This window comes from Gadus chalcogrammus, chromosome 8 (assembly GCF_026213295.1).
Source record: "Gadus chalcogrammus isolate NIFS_2021 chromosome 8, NIFS_Gcha_1.0, whole genome shotgun sequence".
NCBI lineage: Eukaryota > Metazoa > Chordata > Actinopteri > Gadiformes > Gadidae > Gadus > Gadus chalcogrammus.
Window position 1 is genome coordinate 2,402,608 of NC_079419.1, and position 23,563 is coordinate 2,426,170.

General features: G+C 43.1%; 1 protein-coding gene across 1 annotated transcript in view; it reads left to right on the forward strand.

Moving 5' to 3' along the window:
- LOC130387158 (deleted in malignant brain tumors 1 protein-like) overlaps positions 1–20,548 on the forward strand; it is a 25,394-nt gene extending 4,846 nt beyond the window's left edge. The window contains exons 8-21 of the mRNA XM_056596155.1: positions 55–375; positions 1,640–1,744; positions 1,841–1,872; positions 2,056–2,164; positions 7,361–7,444; positions 12,815–13,186; positions 15,077–15,448; positions 15,647–16,027; positions 16,226–16,606; positions 16,805–17,185; positions 17,391–17,519; positions 17,640–17,756; positions 17,853–17,884; positions 18,068–20,548. Coding sequence (XP_056452130.1) covers positions 55–375; positions 1,640–1,744; positions 1,841–1,872; positions 2,056–2,164; positions 7,361–7,444; positions 12,815–13,186; positions 15,077–15,448; positions 15,647–16,027; positions 16,226–16,606; positions 16,805–17,185; positions 17,391–17,519; positions 17,640–17,756; positions 17,853–17,884; positions 18,068–18,178 — 2,927 coding nt within the window. The 3' untranslated portion in view covers positions 18,179–20,548. The remainder of the gene's footprint in view (positions 1–54; positions 376–1,639; positions 1,745–1,840; positions 1,873–2,055; positions 2,165–7,360; positions 7,445–12,814; positions 13,187–15,076; positions 15,449–15,646; positions 16,028–16,225; positions 16,607–16,804; positions 17,186–17,390; positions 17,520–17,639; positions 17,757–17,852; positions 17,885–18,067) is intronic.
- Positions 20,549–23,563: the final 3,015 nt, after the last annotated feature.

A 23,563-nucleotide genomic window follows, 5' to 3' on the forward strand; every position in this document is an offset into this window, starting at 1 on the left:
CATTCAATGAATTCTTCAATCAACCCGTAGTCAAATGTTTTCCTTTTGTCGTAGCTGGCCCTCCATTGAGACTGGTCAACGGTCTCTCCAACAACCCCTGTTCAGGCAGGGTGGAGGTCCTCCTCCAGGGCCAGTGGGGCAGAGTTTGTGATGATGACTGGGACCTGAATGATGCCCAGGTGGTTTGTACACAGCTGGGCTGTGGCAGTGCCATATCAGCCACCAACGAGGCATATTTTGGACCGGGAACAGGACCCATCTGGTTGGACGATGTCAACTGTGGAGGAAATGAAACGTCAATAACCGACTGTGAACATCAAGGGTTTGGTTCTCAGGACTGCAAACACGCTCAAGACGTTGGCATCATCTGTGATGGTAAACCTGTGTGTGTGTGTGTGTGTGTGTGTGTGTGTGTGTGTGTGTGTGTGTGTGTGTGTGTGTGTGTGTGTGTGTGTGTGTGTGTGTGTGTGTGTGTGTGTGTGTGTGCGCGTGTGCGTGTGTGTGAGTGTGCTGTTCACCCCATTAGTGAACAGCAAAGACACACCCTATCTGAGGAAACGTTGTGTCAAGGAGTAGTGACATGCTCACAGACGTATCACTGGAAAATGTGGTCGCTGGGTTTGCCGATGCATGGGCTGTCAATACTTTTCAACTGTTATGCTTGTTTTTTGAGGTTGTGTTCATGCCATGACTTCGTAGCTGGCCCTCTAGTGAGACTGGTCGACGTTCTCTCCAACAACCCCTGTTCAGGCAGGGTGGAGATGTTCCCATCTTGCAGAGGATGATACATTGCCAATGTATCATCTCTCGGGAAGCTGATATGCGGTCGCACTTTGCCTGCTGAACATTTCTGTCTGTTGGACCCATTGTGTCTGTTAAGATAACATTTACTGGATTTCCCACAGTGAGATCGAAATCTAAAAATCTCTTAGAATTATGGTCATGATATCTTACCGTCTTGTTTATTATGTTGCCTGCCAACTTCTTCCTTTTGTTTATCTGCTAATACAACAAATAAGGCTGCCTGCCTTATTTGTTGTCGTAGTGAGAAACAGTTCTAGTTCTCTATGGACATGTTAGTAAATTGAAGGGGGTGATATTATGCCACCAGGTGTGAGTGTGATTAGCCATTCAAAGCCGGCAGAATCTCAAACAGCTTTTAATGGCTATTCACACTCACACGTGGTGGCCTAATATCACCCCTTTAAAAACCTATTCAAATTCACAATTCCACTTCATAATATGAGAATTGTAACTATGTTTTTATATAGTGGCCATCGCCCTTGAGACGTGTGAGAAGTTTTGGGTTAATTTCCACAAAAATTATCAAATGCTTAACGCTATCACGGCATTTGCTGTGACTCTGATTCACTCTGAATCGCTTGGGGACCCTCACCTCATTGCACCCTACTGACTTGTGACTGGTCACCGTCAATTGTTGCCATCTATGCATTGCAATAGTAAGAATTCACATTCACCAGTGACTGCTTTGGTTGTTTGGCAAGTGAAAAAAGAATTGGTCACAGAGGAAAGACATCCTACTGTTCCTTTTTTAAGTTAGAGTGTCCCGGTTGGATGAGGTTGATGGATCACTGACTCATCCCTGTTGAATCCCTTCCCCTGTTTTATCTGTTGACAGGTATTCCTGACAACAAAAACAATGGGAAATTAATTAACCTTGGTCGGTCGGCCTTCGTCATTCCCATCATCATTCTGGTCATTCTTTATTGCTGGAGGAAAAAGAGTAAGTCACATTAGTCACCAGTTTGAACTAAATAAAACCTTACTCTCATGGAGATTTATACATACATGTTATGTGTCTGTGCCATTTTTTCAATAGAGCATCATACAGAAAACCTCGATTCTGAACAGGTAAGTAAATTATACCCTCCAAATATGTTGCTATTCACATTTCTTACCTCCGATAACTACCCTTCGAATTTCCAAATTTCAACGTTAAACCACTATAAATATTGAACATATCAATAAAAGATAAAATGTTGTTTATAAGATAATTAAACAACAAAATGCACATACATCACATTCTCTTCCCAGAGTCCAAACTGTGACCAAGCTGCCGCCATCTCTTTGAATGTGAGTCTGTTAGGACCCCCTCCTCTCCCTTTGGAGCCCACTGACATAGAACTCAACCCCATAAACACCTAGGAGGCTCTATGGGAGATATTGGCTGTAGGTTTAAAGTAAGTATCAGCATTATCTTGCCGACATGAATGAAATAAGTGTGGAAAAGCAGAGTCAACGAAGGCCTACATCCCGAGGGTTACCGACATGTCCCTCATCCACAGCTTCTGCTGCCCCTGAGATGAACCCCGGTTACTGGGCTGACTCCAAGTGGACCCCTTAAACCTGTGAACCCCTCTATTCCTGGCTCACCTCAGCCTGACAGGAAGAGAGGGGGAGGGCTTTATGACAGCCACAATGAACAAAGGAGCGCCCTTCATTCTTCCTCTCACTTTACTTAGAATGACTTGTATGTTAATGTTAACTCGTTAATGTTACAATCAAAGACTGCCTGCGTTATGAATGTATTCCAAAATCACATATGTTGCTTTTTCATTTGAATGCATGCTTATTGTCTTAGGAGAAGGGATTGCCATTGTTGTCGTGCATGTCACATCTTTATGTTAACCCATATATGTGGTATAGAGGATTGATTCCTGTGATTATACTTGGCTACTTTACTCAAGGTTGTGTTTGTCGCACAGGGCCCGATGCATCGGGTGTTGTGATTGGCCAATGCATGTGAGAGGCATCCAACATTTTTCGAAAATAACATGAAGCCCGAGTCCTTCGCAAACCAACTAATCTTTTGCGCTTGTGTCTTTATCTTTCAAACTTCAGCTTACTCAACTAATATTATTTCCGTCTTTTCCGCCATTTTCACGTTATTACTATATACGTCAACCCAGTCAAACCTTGTACAATGCTAGGTATAGAAAAGAAAGCGCCAAGTGCTAGGTCGTGGAGGCTGGTCTGACGAGGAAGTGACGCAGTTCCCGCCCAGACGCAATTGGCTGAAATGTTTAGTACCATTTTTTGCAATACTTTCTGCGGATTGAAATGAAATTTGAATTTCGCAACACACGGAGCGTGGCGAAGTGCATTGCAATCAGGGGGACGCTATAGCATTTCAATTTAAATATAAGAACTCAAAATAATTGACAAAATGTTATTCTATTTTTATTGGATTTCATTGTCCCTTTGCATATTAAAAGTGAATTTCAAAATAAGTTAAGCCTCTTTTTTTTTTACTTGTGAATTGGGATTCAAGTGGCCTAAAAGATTACCTTTAGGGCAAGTCCGACCTGGGTGAATCTCACTGTTGGCGACGACCTGATTGAAATCAATCCGACAAGAAGTGATGGATCGAAAGAGCGCTTGTTGTAGTCCATCTTCGGAAAATTGTAGTTTCACGCTAGCGACGCTAGAGGTCAGCAATACTCACTGCCGCACAATTCATTTTAAACAGGGCTGGCTCTTCCTCTGTTTGAAAGGAAGCAGCTTTTCATCTCTCCTTCACCCGATGACTTCCACAAAGGTTAAGGAAAGCTGGCATAAAGATTAGGAGATTTGACTTTCTGGATTGGGCCCTGGTAGCAGTACTGTTATGAACAGGGGCGTAGCCAGGATAATAGGGCCCCATGAAAGGTTATCTGTATGGGCCCCTATGGTACGCAGGCCACATTTTGTCCACCATTCATTCTAAATCTATTACAATTATTTCACTTAATGTAGACAATATATTGGGGACATATCTGCCCAAAGCTGGCACTGCTGCTTTACTTTTTATTATTTACTTATTTTCAAGAACATTTTCTCTTTTCATAGTTCAAATAATTTCTGAATTAAAATGTAATAGCCAAATACGATATTTCATGACCTATTGATTAATCATGTATCACTTAAATTTCAGAGCCCTTTCTAGAGTCCTTCTCTCAGGTTTAACTGACATCACCTTTAGCCCTTTTGCCTCACTGCTGGTAATAAAAGTGTAAAATAACATCCATATTTGTTTCATGTGTTGTAGATATGAAAGATCATTTCTGAACACGTAATTACATTTAGTTTGTGATTTACCACAATTATTGAATGTTTCATGAAGTTGTATAGTCCTAGATACATGTACGTTTATAAATTGTAGTTGCAGATCTATATAATCTATTAGTTCTTTAAATACAGATCTCGATCCACGCATGACAATTGCATTCATAGTCTATGTTTTACTGCAAAGTTTTCACAAATTCCCCGGTGCCGGCAAGCGTCAACCCGCCGTATGAAACATTGAGGTCGTGCCCATAGACATCTAATGCCGCTTTTCCACTGCATGGTACCAGCTCGACACGACTCGACTCGACTCGACTCAGCTCGCCTTTTTTGCGTTTCCACCGCGATCTAGTACCTCAAGTGGCTGCTTTTTCTAGTACCGCCTCGCTCTAGGTTCCAAGCGGCTGAGCCGATGCTAAAAGGTGACGTCGGCAGACGGCCGGCCACTGACTGGCCAGAGAGTGTGACGAAGTCACGAGAGCGACATGGCAACCATGCTGGTAACGATAGAACAGCCATAGTAGCGCCGCAGCCAACATATTCCACTTCTTCAACATGCCAGCTAATAATACGAACACGAATACCATCGCATCGATGTTCTCCATTGTTGTTATGTGGGTTCTGTCCATGTGTGGGTTACGTAGGTGTTGTTTGCGTCGCGTACAAAAATACGTCACGGCCCTTTCGCGCAGACGACCCCGCCCACGTCCCGGAGGTACTATTTGCGGTGGAAAAGCACCCGCGCTGCTACCGTGTCGAGTCGTGTCGAGTCGTGTCGTGTCGAGTCGAGCTACATGTGCGGTGGAAAAGCGGCATTATAGATAGACGGAGCATCGATTGCTACCGCCTACTGGCGCTGACGAGACGCGGGGCCGCCATCTTGGAGTGGTCATCCGCTCCACTCAGTGTAATCCGTTTGGCTGGAGCAATGAACTGTCAGCGCATTTAATTAATCATACCTCACTGAAGACCACTGATTTTCATGCGGTTTTTTGTCAAACGTGTAGCTATGATAAAGGCCACATGGTTTGGCGTGTTTTGTTATTCAATACTAATTATACCAATAGTACGGTAATGTTAAATCTTGCTTGTGAAAAGTAATCCCCCGATTCCTATTATGGATTGTCCGCCGATTTGAGCAGGAATACGCTGAACAACAGCCCGGCATCCTGTTTCTGCTGCTGTTGCTGCTCCCGGTTGACCACTCCAAGATGGCGGCCGTATTTCTCGCGTCCCAGCAGCCAATGCTCCGTCTGTCTATAAGATGTCTATGGTCGTGCCTACCTCATTTCTGTGATAACGGCGCAACGGGTAATTAAAACGTCAGCTGGTCCACCACTAGGTGGCATACATACTGCTATTGACAATACGACTTCACTCTCCAGATGGGGAGATACTTTGTGCTTATGATGAAGGAAGGAAAGTGGCTGAATTGATGAGAGATTCACTGCCATGTATAAACAAGCATTGGAGATGGCCAACACCATTGGTGTTACCCCAACGAAGAGGTGAATTACCGTGAAGCAGCAACATAGAGGCTATTTTATCCTAATATTAAATGCACCCATTGCATTCACCGCACATTGCCAGTGACCATATGCTCGGTGAGAGGTCTTTCTTGGTCGTACGCCGCCTCTAAACCTGGTTGAGATCCAGTATGGGGGATGAGAGGCTTTAGGCCCTGCTCTAAAGAATGTGCACAGACAAATCCCCCTGGACCCATGAGCGTCCTCCAGAGAGGGGCTGCAGCTGGCCATAGGAGAATGGTCACCTGTTTTGATAAGAGGTAAGACCATAAGCTATGGTATTACTGTGCTTAATGTTAACTATATGCATTCTTTCTTCATCAAAAGTTGTGAGTAAACTGAATTGATATGGGTTGAATGTGTATTCACTGAATTCTTTATTTCCTTTCAGAACAGAAGAAGCCTGAGCAGGATCTCCACCTTTATCACCTCTTTGTCTCTCTCTCCCTCACCATAGCCTAACAACACTCGATGTATATAGATACAGATCACCTGTAGCAACACCACGCACGCACGCACGCACGCACGCACGCACGCACGCACGCACGCACACACACACACACACAGATATACTTCAGTCATAGTTTTACTAAACAGTTTTTCCTAAAATAAATGTTTCAGCAGCAACACGGTACTGTGTGTGGGGGGGGTCTATAAATGAGGACTATCAATTATTTTTTTAATATAGCCTACACTTCCTCCGGAGGTGGTATGACAAGTGTTTTCTACATGGAACCAGGCACCTTCATGGAAAATCTGATCCAAGTGTAAACCTTTTTTTTTTTTACTTTGTTGACATGCAACTTTCTTTTTGTAAGGTCTAGAAGTGAAGCGCTTCAGTGTAGCTGTTGTTGAGCTTATCCTCTATGGTTAAGCATTGCTTTCCGTGCGCATTGTTTGCTGTAATACCACTGCATTTCACTTTAGTCACACACTTTGAGACTGTGTGTCGCTTGATAGGCAGGGAGGAGCTGAAGCGGAAAGTTTTTTGTATTATCTTTTAACTGTTACTGCAGGGCCACCGTTAATATAATATGCTATCTAATATATCTATATTAGATATTAAATTAATAGGCTGTGTACTGTATATATATATATATATATATGTATATATATATATATATATGAATATATTAGTGCTGTCAAGCGCTTAAAATATTTAATCGCGATTAATCACATTAATGTCATAGTTAACTCATTATTTTCTATTCTAAATATCCCTTGATTTCGTGCTGCAATTCTTTTAGTGAGATCAGAGAGTGTTGAGAAGGACAGTAATAAAATATATTTGGTAAGCTGGATATAAGAAGAGAGACCCGCAGTGAATTCAACCAGGTCCACTTGACATCGGGTAGGTGCATGACAGTGGTAGGCCTACCGTAAAACTTCAATATCCAAGGCTTTTATTTGTTTCAATCGCTGAACTTTCGAACAAAATTCTTGCTCAGCAAAGATGGGAAATACTACAACATTTATTATTTAAATCAGTATGAATATTCCTACTGTACGTAGGCCTATAGCCTACGAATCACCAGGCTATTGAATAACGCCTACACACACAAACACACAAACACACACACACACACACACACACACACACACACACACACACACACACACACACACACACACACACACACACACACACACACACACACACACACACGGTGGCGGAGCAACAATATTGCGTCTTAATCTTAAGGCCCCCCCCCTTAATCTACCCCTCTGGTTCGATGCCGTACTCTCATTTCCTCATTCTGCCTAACGAGGCAGGGTAACAGTATCTAACATGTATTCATGGTCTATATTTCTCTCTGCTCTGTATCTCATGGATTGGTTTGTAGGACTACAAGGTAAAAAACACATTTTCTACCATTTGTCTCTGATTAATGTAGCCTATTGCTTACGTTGTTAGCAGTTATCTGGTAAACGTGAACGTCCATTTTAAGAAACAAAATAAATAACCTTATCATTAGTGTTTCTATGTTATGATATAGCATACAATATAGATTGAGCTTTCTAACTCTATAGGTCAGCTATAAATGAATCACATATTCAAATAACAAACATAAAAACCGCTTCTTAAAAGTCTTAAAACGACATAAATACAAATGTTTCAGTAAGTAATGTGCCTATTTTCTTTTGACTATATGTAAATAATTGAATGTAGCATTTTCTGTCGATTGTATCTGTTTGTTTGTGGTAGGCACATTTTAAAACCTTCTTTGCAACGGATACAAACATACTTGATTTGAAAAATTGTGATTTATAGTGACATTGTGTTAATGGATCAGTCTAGGGTAATTGGAAAAGGTACATATATATATATATATATATATATATATATATATATATATATATATATATATATATATATATATATATATATATATATATATATATATATATATATAGCATTTATCAATTAATACACCATTATGTTTTACAACCCAATATTATGTTTTAATACACGTGAATCTTCCCCTTGCAAGTAATGGCATGTAATCAAAATAGAAAAAAAAAAGTTGAAGGAAAATTGTGTTCCTAATAGCCATTGTGGTCATTGTTTGTCATGCTTCATGTACAGCGGTAGGCATGAGTTTAGGCACCCATGCTAAAGTTGACTAAAAAAATCATCTTTTGAAAATTGATTTTAATGCCTTAATCAAACAATTGAGTATGGGTCCCTGAAAGTGAGGCGACATAGTGCTCCCGAAATAGTGGTCTGTTTCTCATAGCATCAGGCTATAGGCTTACAGGTTGTACTTGTGGATTTTTATAGTAATAGTTTTATAATAATGTATGTTTATACAATTTATGAAATGTATTGGTCCCTGAAAGTGAGGCGACATGGTTGAGTGCTCCCGAAATAGTGGTCTGTTTCTCATAGTATTAATCCAGTACATGTTGTACTTGTGGATCTTTTTGCATCACAAGTTTTATAAAAATGTGTGTTGATACAATATTCCGATATCATAAAACAACATTTGTTTTGAAGTTCGCATTTTACTTGGGGAATATATCATTTTTGAGTGAAAATGACCCAAAAGAAATGTTACATACCTCAAATTTGTTATTACAGTTGACATCCATTTGATTATTCCTTCATCCAAACAGTCTTTTTTCCTTTCATAACTTTAGCGGTTCAGAACTGCATTTTTAAGCTGTTCCAAAAGGTCAATGCTTTGCTGACAACGAAACAGCAGACTGTTCAAATATATGCAATGTGTTGGATTGATATATGAATAGATAGAATTTCCCCCCACCAGAATACATTTAGGATCTCCACCAGGTCACCCTAATGCAGCAGAATGCAGGAAATCATATACCCCCCCCCCCCCCCCCCCTCATTTGTACATTTTAAGGTCTAATATAGCAACATACAGTATAATGATCTTTGGGACCTTTTTATATTTATCCACTTCATTCATACTCCTGCTGTTCTCATTCACACACATACTCCCCTCGTGCACACATGCACAGCTTTCCAATAATCCATCCTTTCCAATTCCTACATACTTCCACAGTACACACTTTCCCCCCCCCTCCTCCCCACATCCAGTCACCCCCCATACATACCCCCCCCCCCCCCATGATGCACCCACCCTCTCATACATACCCCCCCCATGATGCACCCACCCTCTCATACCCCCCCCCCCCCCATGATGCACCCACCCTCTCATACATACCCCCCCCATGATGCACCCACCCTCTCATACCCCCCCCCCCCCCATGATGCACCCACCCTCTCATACATACCCCCCCCCCCATGATGCACCCACCCTCTCATACATACCCCCCCCATGATGCACCCACCCTCTCATACATACCCCCCCCCCCCCATGATGCACCCACCCTCTCATACATACCCCCCCCATGATGCACCCACCCTCTCATACATACCCCCCCCCCCCATGATGCACCCACCCTCTCATACATACCCCCCCCCCCCATGATGCACCCACCCTCTCATACATACCCCCCCCCATGATGCACCCACCCTCTCATACATACCCCCCCCCATGATGCACCCACCCTCTCATACATACCCCCCCCCCCCCCATGATGCACCCACCCTCTCATACATACCCCCCCCCCCCCATGATGCACCCACCCTCTCATACATACCCCCCCCCCCCCATGATGCACCCACCCTCTCATACATACCCCCCCCCCCCCCCCATGATGCACCCACCCTCTCATACATACCCCCCCCCCCCATGATGCACCCACCCTCTCATACATACCCCCCCCCCCCCATGATGCACCCACCCTCTCATACATACCCCCCCCATGATGCACCCACCCTCTCATACATACCCCCCCCCCCCCCCCCATGATGCACCCACCCTCTCATACATACCCCCCCCCCCCCCCCCCCCATGATGCACCCACCCTCTCATACATACCCCCCCCATGATGCACCCACCCTCTCATACATACCCCCCCCCCCCCATGATGCACCCACCCTCTCATACATACCCCCCCCCCCCCCCATGATGCACCCACCCTCTCATACATACCCCCCCCCCCCCCATGATGCACCCACCCTCTCATACATACCCCCCCCCCCCCCCATGATGCACCCACCCTCTCATACATACCCCCCCCCCCATGATGCACCCACCCTCTCATACATACCCCCCCCCCCCCCCCATGATGCACCCACCCTCTCATACATACCCCCCCCCCCCCATGATGCACCCACCCTCTCATACATACCCCCCCCCCCCCCCCATGATGCACCCACCCTCTCATACATACCCCCCCCCCCCCCCCATGATGCACCCACCCTCTCATACATACCCCCCCCATGATGCACCCACCCTCTCATACATACCCCCCCCATGATGCACCCACCCTCTCATACATACCCCCCCCATGATGCACCCACCCTCCCATACATACCCCCCCCCCCCATGATGCACCCACCCTCCCATACATACCCCCCCCCCCATGATGCACCCACCCTCTCATACATACCCCCCCCCATGATGCACCCACCCTCTCATCGACACACCGCATCTGTTTTCTGGTGCAGAAGCAGGAAATAACAGGAAGGAGACGGTCGGAGCAGCAACCACAGCTGATGCTCTGACAACCCTTACGTGATGTTCATCACATTTTTTTTTCAAGTTCAGTTGCTGTTTGGGGTTAGGTAAGGGCAGCCAGCTAATTAAGAATATTTGCTGAATGAAACCAACAATGCAACACATTGTTGGTTTCTCAGAATAAAAACATTGTTCACATCTTTTGGAGAGTGGGTGTGTGTGGGTGTAATTTTTACTGATTAAAAAAGTTGCCAGTGCCGAAGAAAAGGGCTTGCCCCCGTCAGAGAAAATGTTGCATCTATTGGAAACGTCATAGTGGTTTTCCATAATAAAAGCACTATGCTTTGGTCCTAGGCTTCGTTCACACAAATGGATGTTTTCTCAATATTGAGGTGGACGTATCCCCTGCTTACCCCTGCAACACCTATGGTGTGATGCTGTTCTCTAATTTCTTCATTCTGACTGATGAGGCAGGGCAATGGTATCTAACCTGTATCTCTGCTCTATATCTCATTTTATGGTTCGTATGCTTTCGAGGTAAAACCAAAAATATTTCCCAACCTTTTATCTCTGATAAATATAGCGTATTGCTTTCATTTTATCTGTTTTAGGTGAACATCCATCTTTACTAAACATTATTTTCTATTGAAATATCGAAATAATTTTCTTCCGTCCTTCTTTAATACAGATTCGTTTTTATATCTTGATGAAAAAGGGTATCAGTATAGACAGCTGGATCAATAAATGTACGTACATTATAACATTGCTCTGTTTAATTAATTAGGGTATTTTTTATTTGAGGGTACACAAATAAAATCTTGTGTTTGCCGAAGGGGAACGATTTATTCTTAGAAATCTTAACACCGTAACCCAAATGTCAGGTCTTCCAATGGAAAGCGACAATAAGATCAAGGACATACTGTCACGTCCCACCCTCTCCTTAAGTTATGGATTATTTGTTTCTTTCATTCTGTCATTGTTTTCTGTGGTACTTTGTATTGCTCATTTTCCTCTCATTCCACGTCGCTCCCTGCGCTTGTTTCCCGCCTCTGATCTTCTTCCCCCACCTTGAATCTTTTGCACCTGTCCCTCCTAGTATATTTAGTCATATCTTTCCCCTCCTAGTATATTTAGTCAGTCCCAGCCTTCCAATACCCATACTACCATACTATTTAGCATTGCAGATTTTTTTTTGTATGTTCCAATACATAGTATTAAAAAGGCAGTAGGCCAAAAATACCAGGATTTTGTACTACATCCGGATGCATTTCGTGGTATGCAAGCCAGTATGCTCTTTGGCTACCTTCCACGTTACCTTGCAACGTGTTTATATGCAAACGGGCATAAAGAAATGCACACACTGAGAGTCAAACAAAGATAGACGGACAGAAATGGATGATCCAGCAGAAACTGTTGAATAAGAGGCTGAAGCAATTTCCAAATGTTTTTTTTTTCACAAAATGTTGTACAAACAATATTTCTACAAATCTATCTCCATTGTAGGCTGTACTTATATTTTTACCTTGTGGTTGATTGTTAAATGTTTTTCAATCATGAATGTTGAGGTGTCTTCCATTCATTTCATACAACCACAGTAAATTATTGGACAGTTTTTTCTTTGTTATTAAATGGTGTATATATTTCGTGTATATCACTTAATACACTATTATTTAGTTTTACAAAACACTTAAATCCACAGCAAGCACTCTTATCTAAAGTGACATACAAGTGATGCCGCCATCATGGGATCCATTTTTAGTAGCCACAAAAAACCGTCTATAGTCTTGTTTCTCATAGACATTGTGGTCATAGTCACTTAGGGCCCTATCTTGCATCCTGGGCAATTGACTTTCCCACTGGCGCATGTGTCGTTGATAGTTTGTAACTGGCGCAGAGCGTTCTTTTCCCTCCTGCGCCACGCGTCGGTAAATTAGGGAATGATCTTGCGCCCCAGGGGGCGGCTCGGCGAAAGGAGGAGGCGTGTTCTGGCGCAAATGTTCCCTGGTGCTATTTTGCAGTTTCAGAAACCACTTGCGCCACAAACCAGGAAATACCTGGTTTAAAGTCGCCACCTAGCCTAGCCACACACCGGCCCCGACGCGCGCCCCTTAACAGTGGTATAATGAGCACATACCACAGCCTGGCGTGATCTATTGCTTAATTATACCACAGGTCGAACCAGTGATCCAACGACCGCTCCTCAAGGACCAGACAACAACCCAGCCACTGAGGGGGAGGTCCGCTTGGTGAATGGAGGGAATGGCCCCTGTTCAGGCAGGGTGGAGGTCTTCCTCCAGGGCCAGTGGGCCACAGTTTGTGATGATGACTGGGACCTGGCTGATGCCCAGGTGGTGTGTAGACAGTTGGGCTGTGGGAGGGTGCTGTCTGCACCTGGTGGGGCCACTTTTGGACCTGGCCAAGGGCCTATAGGGTTGGATGATGTCAACTGCAATGGCCACGAATCTGCGCTCACACAGTGTGGCCACGGAGGACTGTGGACCCACGACTGTGGTCACCAGGAGGACGTTGGAGTTGTCTGTGAAGGTAATACATTTAACATGTGGCTACACATTATCTGCTTTTTCTTCTGACAATAAATCTATGGCTTATTTTCCTATCCAATGAATAATATCTCATTCTTCAGAAAGATTGTGATGAAAACATGCTGATTTAGTTTGTTATTTGAGATTGTCTTCATTCAATGACTTCTTCATTCAACCCGTAGTCAAATGTTTTCCTTTTGTCGTAGCTGGCCCTCCAGTGAGACTGGTCCACGGTCTCTCCAACAACCCCTGTTCAGGCAGGGTGGAGGTCTTCCTCCAGGGCCACCTTTTATCTCTGATAAATATAGCGTATTGCTTTCATTGAAACAAGTTATCTGTTTTAGGTGAACATCCATCTTTACTAAACATTATTTTCTATTGAAATATCGAAATAATTTTCTTCCGTCCTTCTTTAATACAGATTCGTTTTTATATCTTGATGAAAAAGGGTATCAGTATAGACAGCTGGATCAATAAATGTACGTACATTATAACATTGCTCTGTTTAATTAATTAGGGTATTTTTTATTTGAGGGTACACAAATAAAATCTTGTGTTTGCCGAAGGGGAACGATTTATTCTTAGAAATCTTAACACCGTAACCCAAATGTCAGGTCTTCCAATGGAAAGCGACAATAAGATCAAGGACATACTGTCACGTCCCACCCTCTCCTTAAGTTATGGATTATTTGTTTCTTTCATTCTGTCATTGTTTTCTGTGGTACTTTGTATTGCTCATTTTCCTCTCATTCCACGTCGCTCCCTGCGCTTGTTTCCCGCCTCTGATCTTCTTCCCCCACCTTGAATCTTTTGCACCTGTCCCTCGTTATCTTTCCCCTCCTAGTATATTTAGTCAGTCCCAGCCTTCCAATACCCATACTACCATACTATTTAGCATTGCAGATTTTTTTTTGTATGTTCCAATACATAGTATTAAAAAGGCAGTAGGCCAAAAATACCAGGATTTTGTACTACATCCGGATGCATTTCGTGGTATGCAAGCCAGTATGCTCTTTGCCTACCTTCCACGTTACCTTGCAACGTGTTTATATGCAAACGGGCATAAAGAAATGCACACACTGAGAGTCAAACAAAGATAGACGGACAGAAATGGATGATCCAGCAGAAACTGTTGAATAAGAGGCTGAAGCAATTTCCAAATGTTTTTTTTTTCACAAAATGTTGTACAAACAATATTTCTACAAATCTATCTCCATTGTAGGCTGTACTTATATTTTTACCTTGTGGTTGATTGTTAAATGTTTTTCAATCATGAATGTTGAGGTGTCTTCCATTCATTTCATACAACCACAGTAAATTATTGGACAGTTTTTTCTTTGTTATTAAATGGTGTATATATTTCGTGTATATCACTTAATACACTATTATTTAGTTTTACAAAACACTTAAATCCACAGCAAGCACTCTTATCTAAAGTGACATACAAGTGATGCCGCCATCATGGGATCCATTTTTAGTAGCCACAAAAAACCGTCTATAGTCTTGTTTCTCATAGACATTGTGGTCATAGTCACTTAGGGCCCTATCTTGCATCCTGGGCAATTGACTTTCCCACTGGCGCATGTGTCGTTGATAGTTTGTAACTGGCGCAGAGCGTTCTTTTCCCTCCTGCGCCACGCGTCGGTAAATTAGGGAATGATCTTGCGCCCCAGGGGGCGGCTCGGCGAAAGGAGGAGGCGTGTTCTGGCGCAAATGTTCCCTGGTGCTATTTTGCAGTTTCAGAAACCACTTGCGCCACAAACCAGGAAATACCTGGTTTAAAGTCGCCACCTAGCCTAGCCACACACCGGCCCCGACGCGCGCCCCTTAACAGTGGTATAATGAGCACATACCACAGCCTGGCGTGATCTATTGCTTAATTATACCACAGGTCGAACCAGTGATCCAACGACCGCTCCTCAAGGACCAGACAACAACCCAGCCACTGAGGGGGAGGTCCGCTTGGTGAATGGAGGGAATGGCCCCTGTTCAGGCAGGGTGGAGGTCTTCCTCCAGGGCCAGTGGGCCACAGTTTGTGATGATGACTGGGACCTGGTCGATGCCCAGGTGGTGTGTAGACAGTTGGGCTGTGGGAGGGTGCTATCTGCACCACATGGTGCCAGATTTGGACGTGGCCAAGGGCCTATAGGGTTGGATGATGTCAACTGCAATGGCCACGAATCTGCGCTCACACAGTGTGGCCACGGAGGACTGTGGCCCCACGACTGTGGTCACCAGGAGGACGCTGGAGTTGTCTGTGAAGGTAATACATCCATGAACATGTGGCTATGCATTATCTTATTTTTCTCTCGCTAAAATAGCATGATACTAGATCTATGGCTTTTTTTATTATCAAATAAATAGGCATGTGATGAAAATGTGCTTATTGTGTTTGAAGTCGTCCTCATTCAATAACTTTTTGATTCAACCCGTAGTCAAATGTTTTCATTTTGTCGTCCAGTGAGACTGGAGGCTGCCCGTCCAGTGAGACTGGAGGCTGCCCGTCCAGTGAGACTGGAGGCTGCCCATCCAGTGAGACTGGTCAACGGTCTCTCCAACAACCCCTGTTCAGGCAGGGTGGAGGTCTTCCTCCAGGGCCAGTGGGCCACAGTTTGTGATGATGACTGGGACCTGGTCGATGCCCAGGTGGTGTGTAGACAGTTGGGCTGTGGGAGGGTGCTATCTGCACCACATGGTGCCAGATTTGGACGTGGCCAAGGGCCTATAGGGTTGGATGATGTCAACTGCAATGGCCACGAATCTGCGCTCACACAGTGTGGCCACGGAGGACTGTGGCCCCACGACTGTGGTCACCAGGAGGACGCTGGAGTTGTCTGTGAAGGTAATACATCCATGAACATGTGGCTATGCATTATCTTATTTTTCTCTCGCTAAAATAGCATGATACTAGATCTATGGCTTTTTTTATTATCAAATAAATAGGCATGTGATGAAAATGTGCTTATTGTGTTTGAAGTCGTCCTCATTCAATAACTTTTTGATTCAACCCGTAGTCAAATGTTTTCATTTTGTCGTCCAGTGAGACTGGAGGCTGCCCGTCCAGTGAGACTGGAGGCTGCCCGTCCAGTGAGACTGGAGGCTGCCCATCCAGTGAGACTGGTCAACGGTCTCTCCAACAACCCCTGTTCAGGCAGGGTGGAGGTCTTCCTCCAGGGCCAGTGGGCCACAGTTTGTGATGATGACTGGGACCTGGTCGATGCCCAGGTGGTGTGTAGACAGTTGGGCTGTGGGAGGGTGCTATCTGCACCACATGGTGCCAGATTTGGACGTGGCCAAGGGCCTATAGGGTTGGATGATGTCAACTGCAATGGCCACGAATCTGCGCTCACACAGTGTGGCCACGGAGGACTGTGGCCCCACGACTGTGGTCACCAGGAGGACGCTGGAGTTGTCTGTGAAGGTAATACATCCATGAACATGTGGCTATGCATTATCTTATTTTTCTCTCGCTAAAATAGCATGATACTAGATCTATGGCTTTTTTTATTATCAAATAAATAGGCATGTGATGAAAATGTGCTTATTGTGTTTGAAGTCGTCCTCATTCAATAACCTTTTGATTCAACCCGTAGTCAAATGTTTTCATTTTGTCGTCCAGTGAGACTGGAGGCTGCCCGTCCAGTGAGACTGGAGGCTGCCCGTCCAGTGAGACTGGAGGCTGCCCATCCAGTGAGACTGGTCAACGGTCTCTCCAACAACCCCTGTTCAGGCAGGGTGGAGGTCTTCCTCCAGGGCCAGTGGGCCACAGTTTGTGATGATGACTGGGACCTGGTCGATGCCCAGGTGGTGTGTAGACAGTTGGGCTGTGGGAGGGTGCTGTCTGCACCACATGGTGCCAGATTTGGACGTGGCCAAGGGCCTATAGGGTTGGATGATGTCAACTGCAATGGCCACGAATCTGCGCTCACACAGTGTGGCCACGGAGGACTGGGGACCCACGACTGTGGTCACCAGGAGGACGTTGGAGTTGTCTGTTTAGGTAATACATTTAACATGTGGCTACACATTATCTGCTTTTTCTTCTGACAATAAATCTATGGCTTATTTTCCTATCCAATGAATAATATCTCATTCTTCAGAAAGATTGTGATGAAAACATGCTGATTTAGTTTGTTATTTGAGGTTGTCTTCATTCAATGACTTCTTCAATCAACCCGTAGTCAAATGTTTTCCTTTTGTCGTAGCTGGCCCTCTAGTGAGGCTGGTCCACGGTCTCTCCAACAACCCCTGGCCAGGCAGGGTGGAGATGTTCCCATCTGGCAGAGGATTATCATCTCTCGGGAAGCATGTCCCCGTAAACACACATGAAAAAGGTCACTCAAGAGAGACATCCTACTGTTCCTTTTTTAAGTTAGAGTGTCCCGGTTGGATGAGGTTGATGGATCACTGACTCATCCCTGTTGAATCCCTTCCTCTGTTTTATCTGTTGACAGGTATTCCTGGCAACATAAAAAATCAGAAATTAATTAACCTCTGCCGTTCGGCCTCAGTCTTTTCCATCCCATTCCCAATCATCATTCTGGTCATTCTTTGTTGCTGGAGGAAAAAGAGTAAGTCACATTAGACTACAGTTTGAACTAAATTAAACCTTACTCTCATGGAGATTTATTCATACATGTTATGTGTCTGTGCCATTTTTTCAATAGAGCATCATACAGAAAACCTTGATTCTGAACTGGTAAGTAAATTATACCCTCCAAATATGTTGCTATTCACATTTCTTACCCCCGATAACTACCCTTCGAATTTCGAACTGTCAACTTTAAACAACTATAAATATTGAACATATCAATAAAAGAGAAAATGTTGCTTATAAGATAATCAAACAACAAAACACACGTACATGACATTCTCTTCCCAGAGTCCAAACTGTGACCAAGCTGCCACCATCTATATGAATGAGAGTCTGTTAGGACCCCCTCCTCTCCCTTTGGAGCCCACTGACATAGAACTCAACCCCTTAAGCACCTAGGAGGCTCTATGGGAGACATTGACTGTAGGTTTAAAGTAAGTATCAGCGTTATCTTGCCTACATGAATGCAATAAGTGTGGAAAAGCAGAGTCAACGAAGGCCTACATCCCGAGGGTTACCGACATGTCCCTCATCCACAGCTTCTGCTGCCCCTGAGATGAACCCCGGTTACTGGGCTGACTCCAAGTGGACCCCTTAAAGCTGTGAACCCCTCTATTCCTGGCTCACCTCATCCTGACAGGAAGAGAGGGGGAGGGCTTTATGACAGCCACAATGAACAAAGGAGCCCCCTTCATTCTTCCTCTCCCTTTACTTAGAATGACTTGTATGTTAATGTTAACTCGTTAATGTTACAATCAAAGACCGCCTGCATTATGAATGTATTCCAAAATCACATATGTTGGTTTTTCATTTGAATGCATGCTTATTGTCTTGGTAGAAGGGATTGTCATTGTTCTCGTGCATGTCACATCTTTATGTTAACCCATATATGTGGTATAGAGGTTTGATTCCTGTGATTATACTTGGCTACTTTATGCATCGGGTGTTGTGATTGGCCAGTGCATGTGAGAGGCATCCAACATTTTTTGAAAATAACATGAAGCCTGAGTCCTTCGCAAACCAACTAATGTTTTGCGCTTGTGCCTTTATCTTTCAAACTTCAGCTTACTCAACCAATATTATTTCCGTCTTTTCTGCCATTCCGTCTTTTCAGGCCTCTTTTTTTTTTTTACTTGTGAATTGGGATTCAACTGGCCTAAAAGATTCCCTTTGGCCAAGTCCGACCTGGGTGAATCTCACTGTTGGCGACAACCTTATTGAAATCAATCCGACAAGAAGTGATGGATCGAAAGAGCGCTTGTTGTAGTCCATCTTCGGAAAATTGTAGTTTCACGCTAGCGACGCTAGAGGTCAGCAATACTCACTGCCGCACAATTCATTTTAAACAGGGCTGGCTCTTCCTCTGTTTGAAAGGAAGCAGCTTTTCATCTCTCCTTCACCCGATGACTTCCACAAAGGTTAAGGAAAGGTGGCATAAAGATTAGGAGATTTGTCTTTCCGAATTGGGCCCTGGTAGCAGTACTGTTATGCACAGGGGCGTAGCACAGGATCTTAGTGCCCCATGAAAGGTTATCTGTATGGGCCCCTATGGTACGCAGGCCACATTTTGTCCACCATTCATTCTAAATCTAATAAAATTATTTCACGTAATGTAGACAATATATTGGGGACATATCTGCCCAAAGCTGGCACTGCTGCTTTATTTTTTATTATTTACTTATTTTCAAGAACATTATCTCTTTTCATTGTTCAAATAATTTCTGAATTGTTTTAATTTTAAAATGTAATAGCCAAATGCGATGCTTCATGACCTATTGATGAATGAGATATCACTCACATTTCAGAGCCCATTCAAGAGCCTTCCCTCTCAGGCTTAACTGTCCTCACCTTTAACCCTTTTGCCTCAATGCTGGTTATAAAAGTGTAAAATAACATCCGTATTTGTTTCATGTGTTGTAGATATGAAAGAGGATTTCTGAATGCGTAATTACATTTAGTTTGTGATGTAGCCTACCACAATTATTGAATGTTTCATGAAGTTGTATAGTTCTAGATACATATACGCTTCTGAATTGTAGTAGCATAATGAACATAGTAGTTGCAGATCTATATAATCTATTATTTCTCTATAGACAGTATCATTGTTTTGAATAATGTTTTTTGCACTTTGGTCATTGGCGGCATCAAGTGGCTTTAATTGTGTTATTTAAGTATTTTCGGTTCCCTTGCTTTGCCAATTAGCTCTGTCACCTGTGTCTTATTGCTCCGGTCACATGACCAATCAAGCCATGTATTTAAGCCCTGATTATGCCTATGTTTAGTGCTTAGTCTATGATGTGCCACGTTCGTACTCTGACCGAAGCTAAAGTCTTGTATTGGAAATTATTATTGATCCCCTGTGTTTTGACCGCTTGCCTGCTCTCTGGATTACCCACTTGGATTTGCCCCTTTGGTATGACGTTTTGGACTTTTGTCTTTTGATGAGGATCTATCTACCTGTTTTTGAGTTTTCCTTTTGCCTTCTCTGTTGGACTTTTTGCTCTTTTTGGATTTTGCCCTCGTTTTGGAATTTGTGATCTTCTTTGTTTTTGCCCAAAGACTTTGTTGTAATAAACAACCTTTCAGTTAAACCCTCTCTGCACTTGAGTCTATACCCTTCCCTTTTTGTTAACTGGGTTCAGAGTAGAACTGTGGATTTGCAGATCCGGGCTCGATCCCCAATTCTGCCAGACCGATCTCGATCCATGCATGACTATTGCATTCATAGTCTATGTTTTGCTGCAAAGTTTTCACAATTTCCCCGGTGCCGGCATGTGTCAAAAAAATAAAAAAATAAAATAAAATAAAATATTATATATATATATATATATATATATATATATATATATATATATATATATATATATATATATATATATTTATCAATGAATACAGCACTAAGTTTCTCCATCCATGCATCTTCAGCAGACCCTTTTATCTCAAGCAACTGGCAAGTAATGGCATACGATCAAAATAGCTCAAACAAGTTTACAAAAGTTGTGTTCCTATTAGCCGCTGTGGTACGGATAGTTCTCACACCGCATTGGGTTTCTTATGCAGCAACAGGAAGTGACAGGAAGGAGCCGGTCAGAGCAGCAACCACAGCTGATACTCTGACACCCCTATCATGATTTTCTACTCATAGCTTATTTTTTTCCAAGTTCAGTTGCTGTTTGTAAGGACAAGTTATTAAGAATATTTTACATATTTATTTAACCATTCACAGCAATGGAGACATTGAAAGAGCAGCTGGATGGATAGAGGAGAGATACTATTCATGTCCCCATAGAGTTATACACATGGGGCACAGCCAGAAAGAAAAGATTCAACCATTATTTATTCCTTCAAGTTCAAAGTATATTAAAGTATAGATATTATACATCATGTACTACAACACCTTCCCAAAGTTGGCACTTCTACTATATTATCTTATTTTGCAGAACATTTTCTCATTTCATTATTTTACACATTCAAAACATATCACACATATCTGTGTTTTGGATTGATTTTAGGAATCATGCACATCTGAATGTTATTGAAGCTGAATGATAACAATAATGTAACATCTGGGCCATCCATAACCGATTAAAACATTGATCACATCTTTTGGAGAGTGTGTGTGTGGGTGTAATTTCTACTGATTAAAAAAAGTTGCCAGTGTTGAAGACAAAGGCTTACCCAGAGAAATTGTTGAACCTATTGGAAACGTGATAGCGGTTTTGCATGATAAAAGCACTTTGCTTTGGTCCGATGCTTCTTTCACACAACTGGATGTTTTCTAAATATTGAGGCAGACGTATCCCCTGCCTCCCCTACGCAACTTAAAACAAATTATTTATTCTTAAAAAATAGAAAGACCGTAACCCAAATGTCAGCTCTTCTAATGGAATGCGACAAAAAGATCAACGCCATAATGTCACGCCCACCCTGCTCCTTAAGTTACGTCCTATTTGTTTCTTTCATTCTGTCATTGTTACTTTACTTTGTATTGCTCACTATTCCTCTCCTTCCACGTCGCTCCCTGCGCTTGTTTCCCGCCTCTGATCGTCTTCCCCCACCTTGATTCTTTTGCACCTGTTCCTCGTTATCTTTATCCTCCTAGTATATTTAGTCAGTCCCTGCGTTCCATAAAACATACTACCATACTATTTAGAATGCCAGAAAAATTATTTAGTATGTTCCAATATATAGTATTGAAAAGGCAGCAGGCCAAAAATACCTGGATTTGTGCTACATGCGGTCACTCATCGTTGTATGCAAGCAAGCATGCCCCTTGCCCACCTTCCCTGCCTAACTTGTCAACGTGTTTATATGCAAATGGACACAAAAACATGCACACACTCACAGTCAAACACAGATAGACGGACAGTAGTGGATGATCCTGAAGAAACAGAGGCTGAGGCGATATCAAAATGTATATTTTTCACAAAATGCTGTACCGACAATATTTTTACAAATCTATCTCTATCGTGTATTTGTTACTTTTGGTTGATTGTCAAATGTTGTTAAATGATGAATGTTGAGGTGTCTCACAATTTTAACCACAGTAAATATATTTAACAGTTGTTCCTGTGTTCTTAAAGGAGTATTTCACCGGTGGAGGCATTAATCTGTATTGAAAGTGGGTCATATATGTAGTCGAATAGTAAGATAAATTTCGTGACTTCTTGACCGAGAAAATGCAGACAGTGACTTTTTGGCGCTTGTAGATTGAAGACGACAACTCCCAAAATGCCAATCAGCGTTCATTCCCTGACGGACATAACATAACAGCCAATCAGCATGGAGCATGGAGCCTGGAGGAGATGGAGGAGACTGCATCGTGGAGGAGAAGTAATTGTTGCCGTTTGCGGACTTCCGGAGCTCTTTAGCTAAATAATATAATATATAAGTATCTATATTGTGTAATATTATATATAATATCATGGCCAAAAACTGTGTGCACCTTCAGATGATATTATGAATTAAAGACTGCGTCGGCTTCTCGGACGTCTCTGGTACTTCCACAACAAATAAAGACTCGTTGTGGGGGTTATCTCGGCCAGATTCCTGCACGGTTTCGGGTATCCGACGGGGGACCCGTACAATTTGGATGAACGCACAATTTGAATACTTTTTCGGACACGGGTGGGGGTCGGATCGGAAACCTGACAGCGCTGGTCAGTCGCGGGTTTTGGGATTACGAGCGAGACTTCTCCGGTGCTGGATATGCTATTCAGGTGCGGAGGAGTCAACTAAAACTGTCCACAGTGGATGATGTGCTTTTTAAGAGTAGTCTCAAAAAGCCCAAATGTTTTTTAGAGCCCCCCCCCCCCCTTACACTTCCTGCTTTAAATGACGCAAAAATCGTCATGTTACGTCATTTGAAGCTGGAAGTGTTAGAGGTAGATACAGATCTCTCCGTCTCAGGGGGAAATGAGGGAAGGATGCAAGAGCATTAAAATATGACTGGGTTTCTAATGATACAAAGCTTAATGCAAATGGGTGAAGTGTCCCTTTAAAAAAAAAGGCAACAATTGTTAAAAATTTATATTTTCCAGAACATTGTAAAAACAACCTTTTTCTTGTTTATCGTTTCAAAAGGATTTCCACCTACCTGCTTACTTGCAAACGAACTACTTACCTGAAACCTTAAAATCACAAAATAAAAGAAGATAAAAAAGGAAAAGAAAAGTGTGGTTATTGAGTGAAGCCCAGCAACTCTGCGTAGATATCCAACTCCTTCAAGTGGAGACTGCACAAAGAAAGGGAGTAACTTGACAGTTACCTACTTACTTACTCACT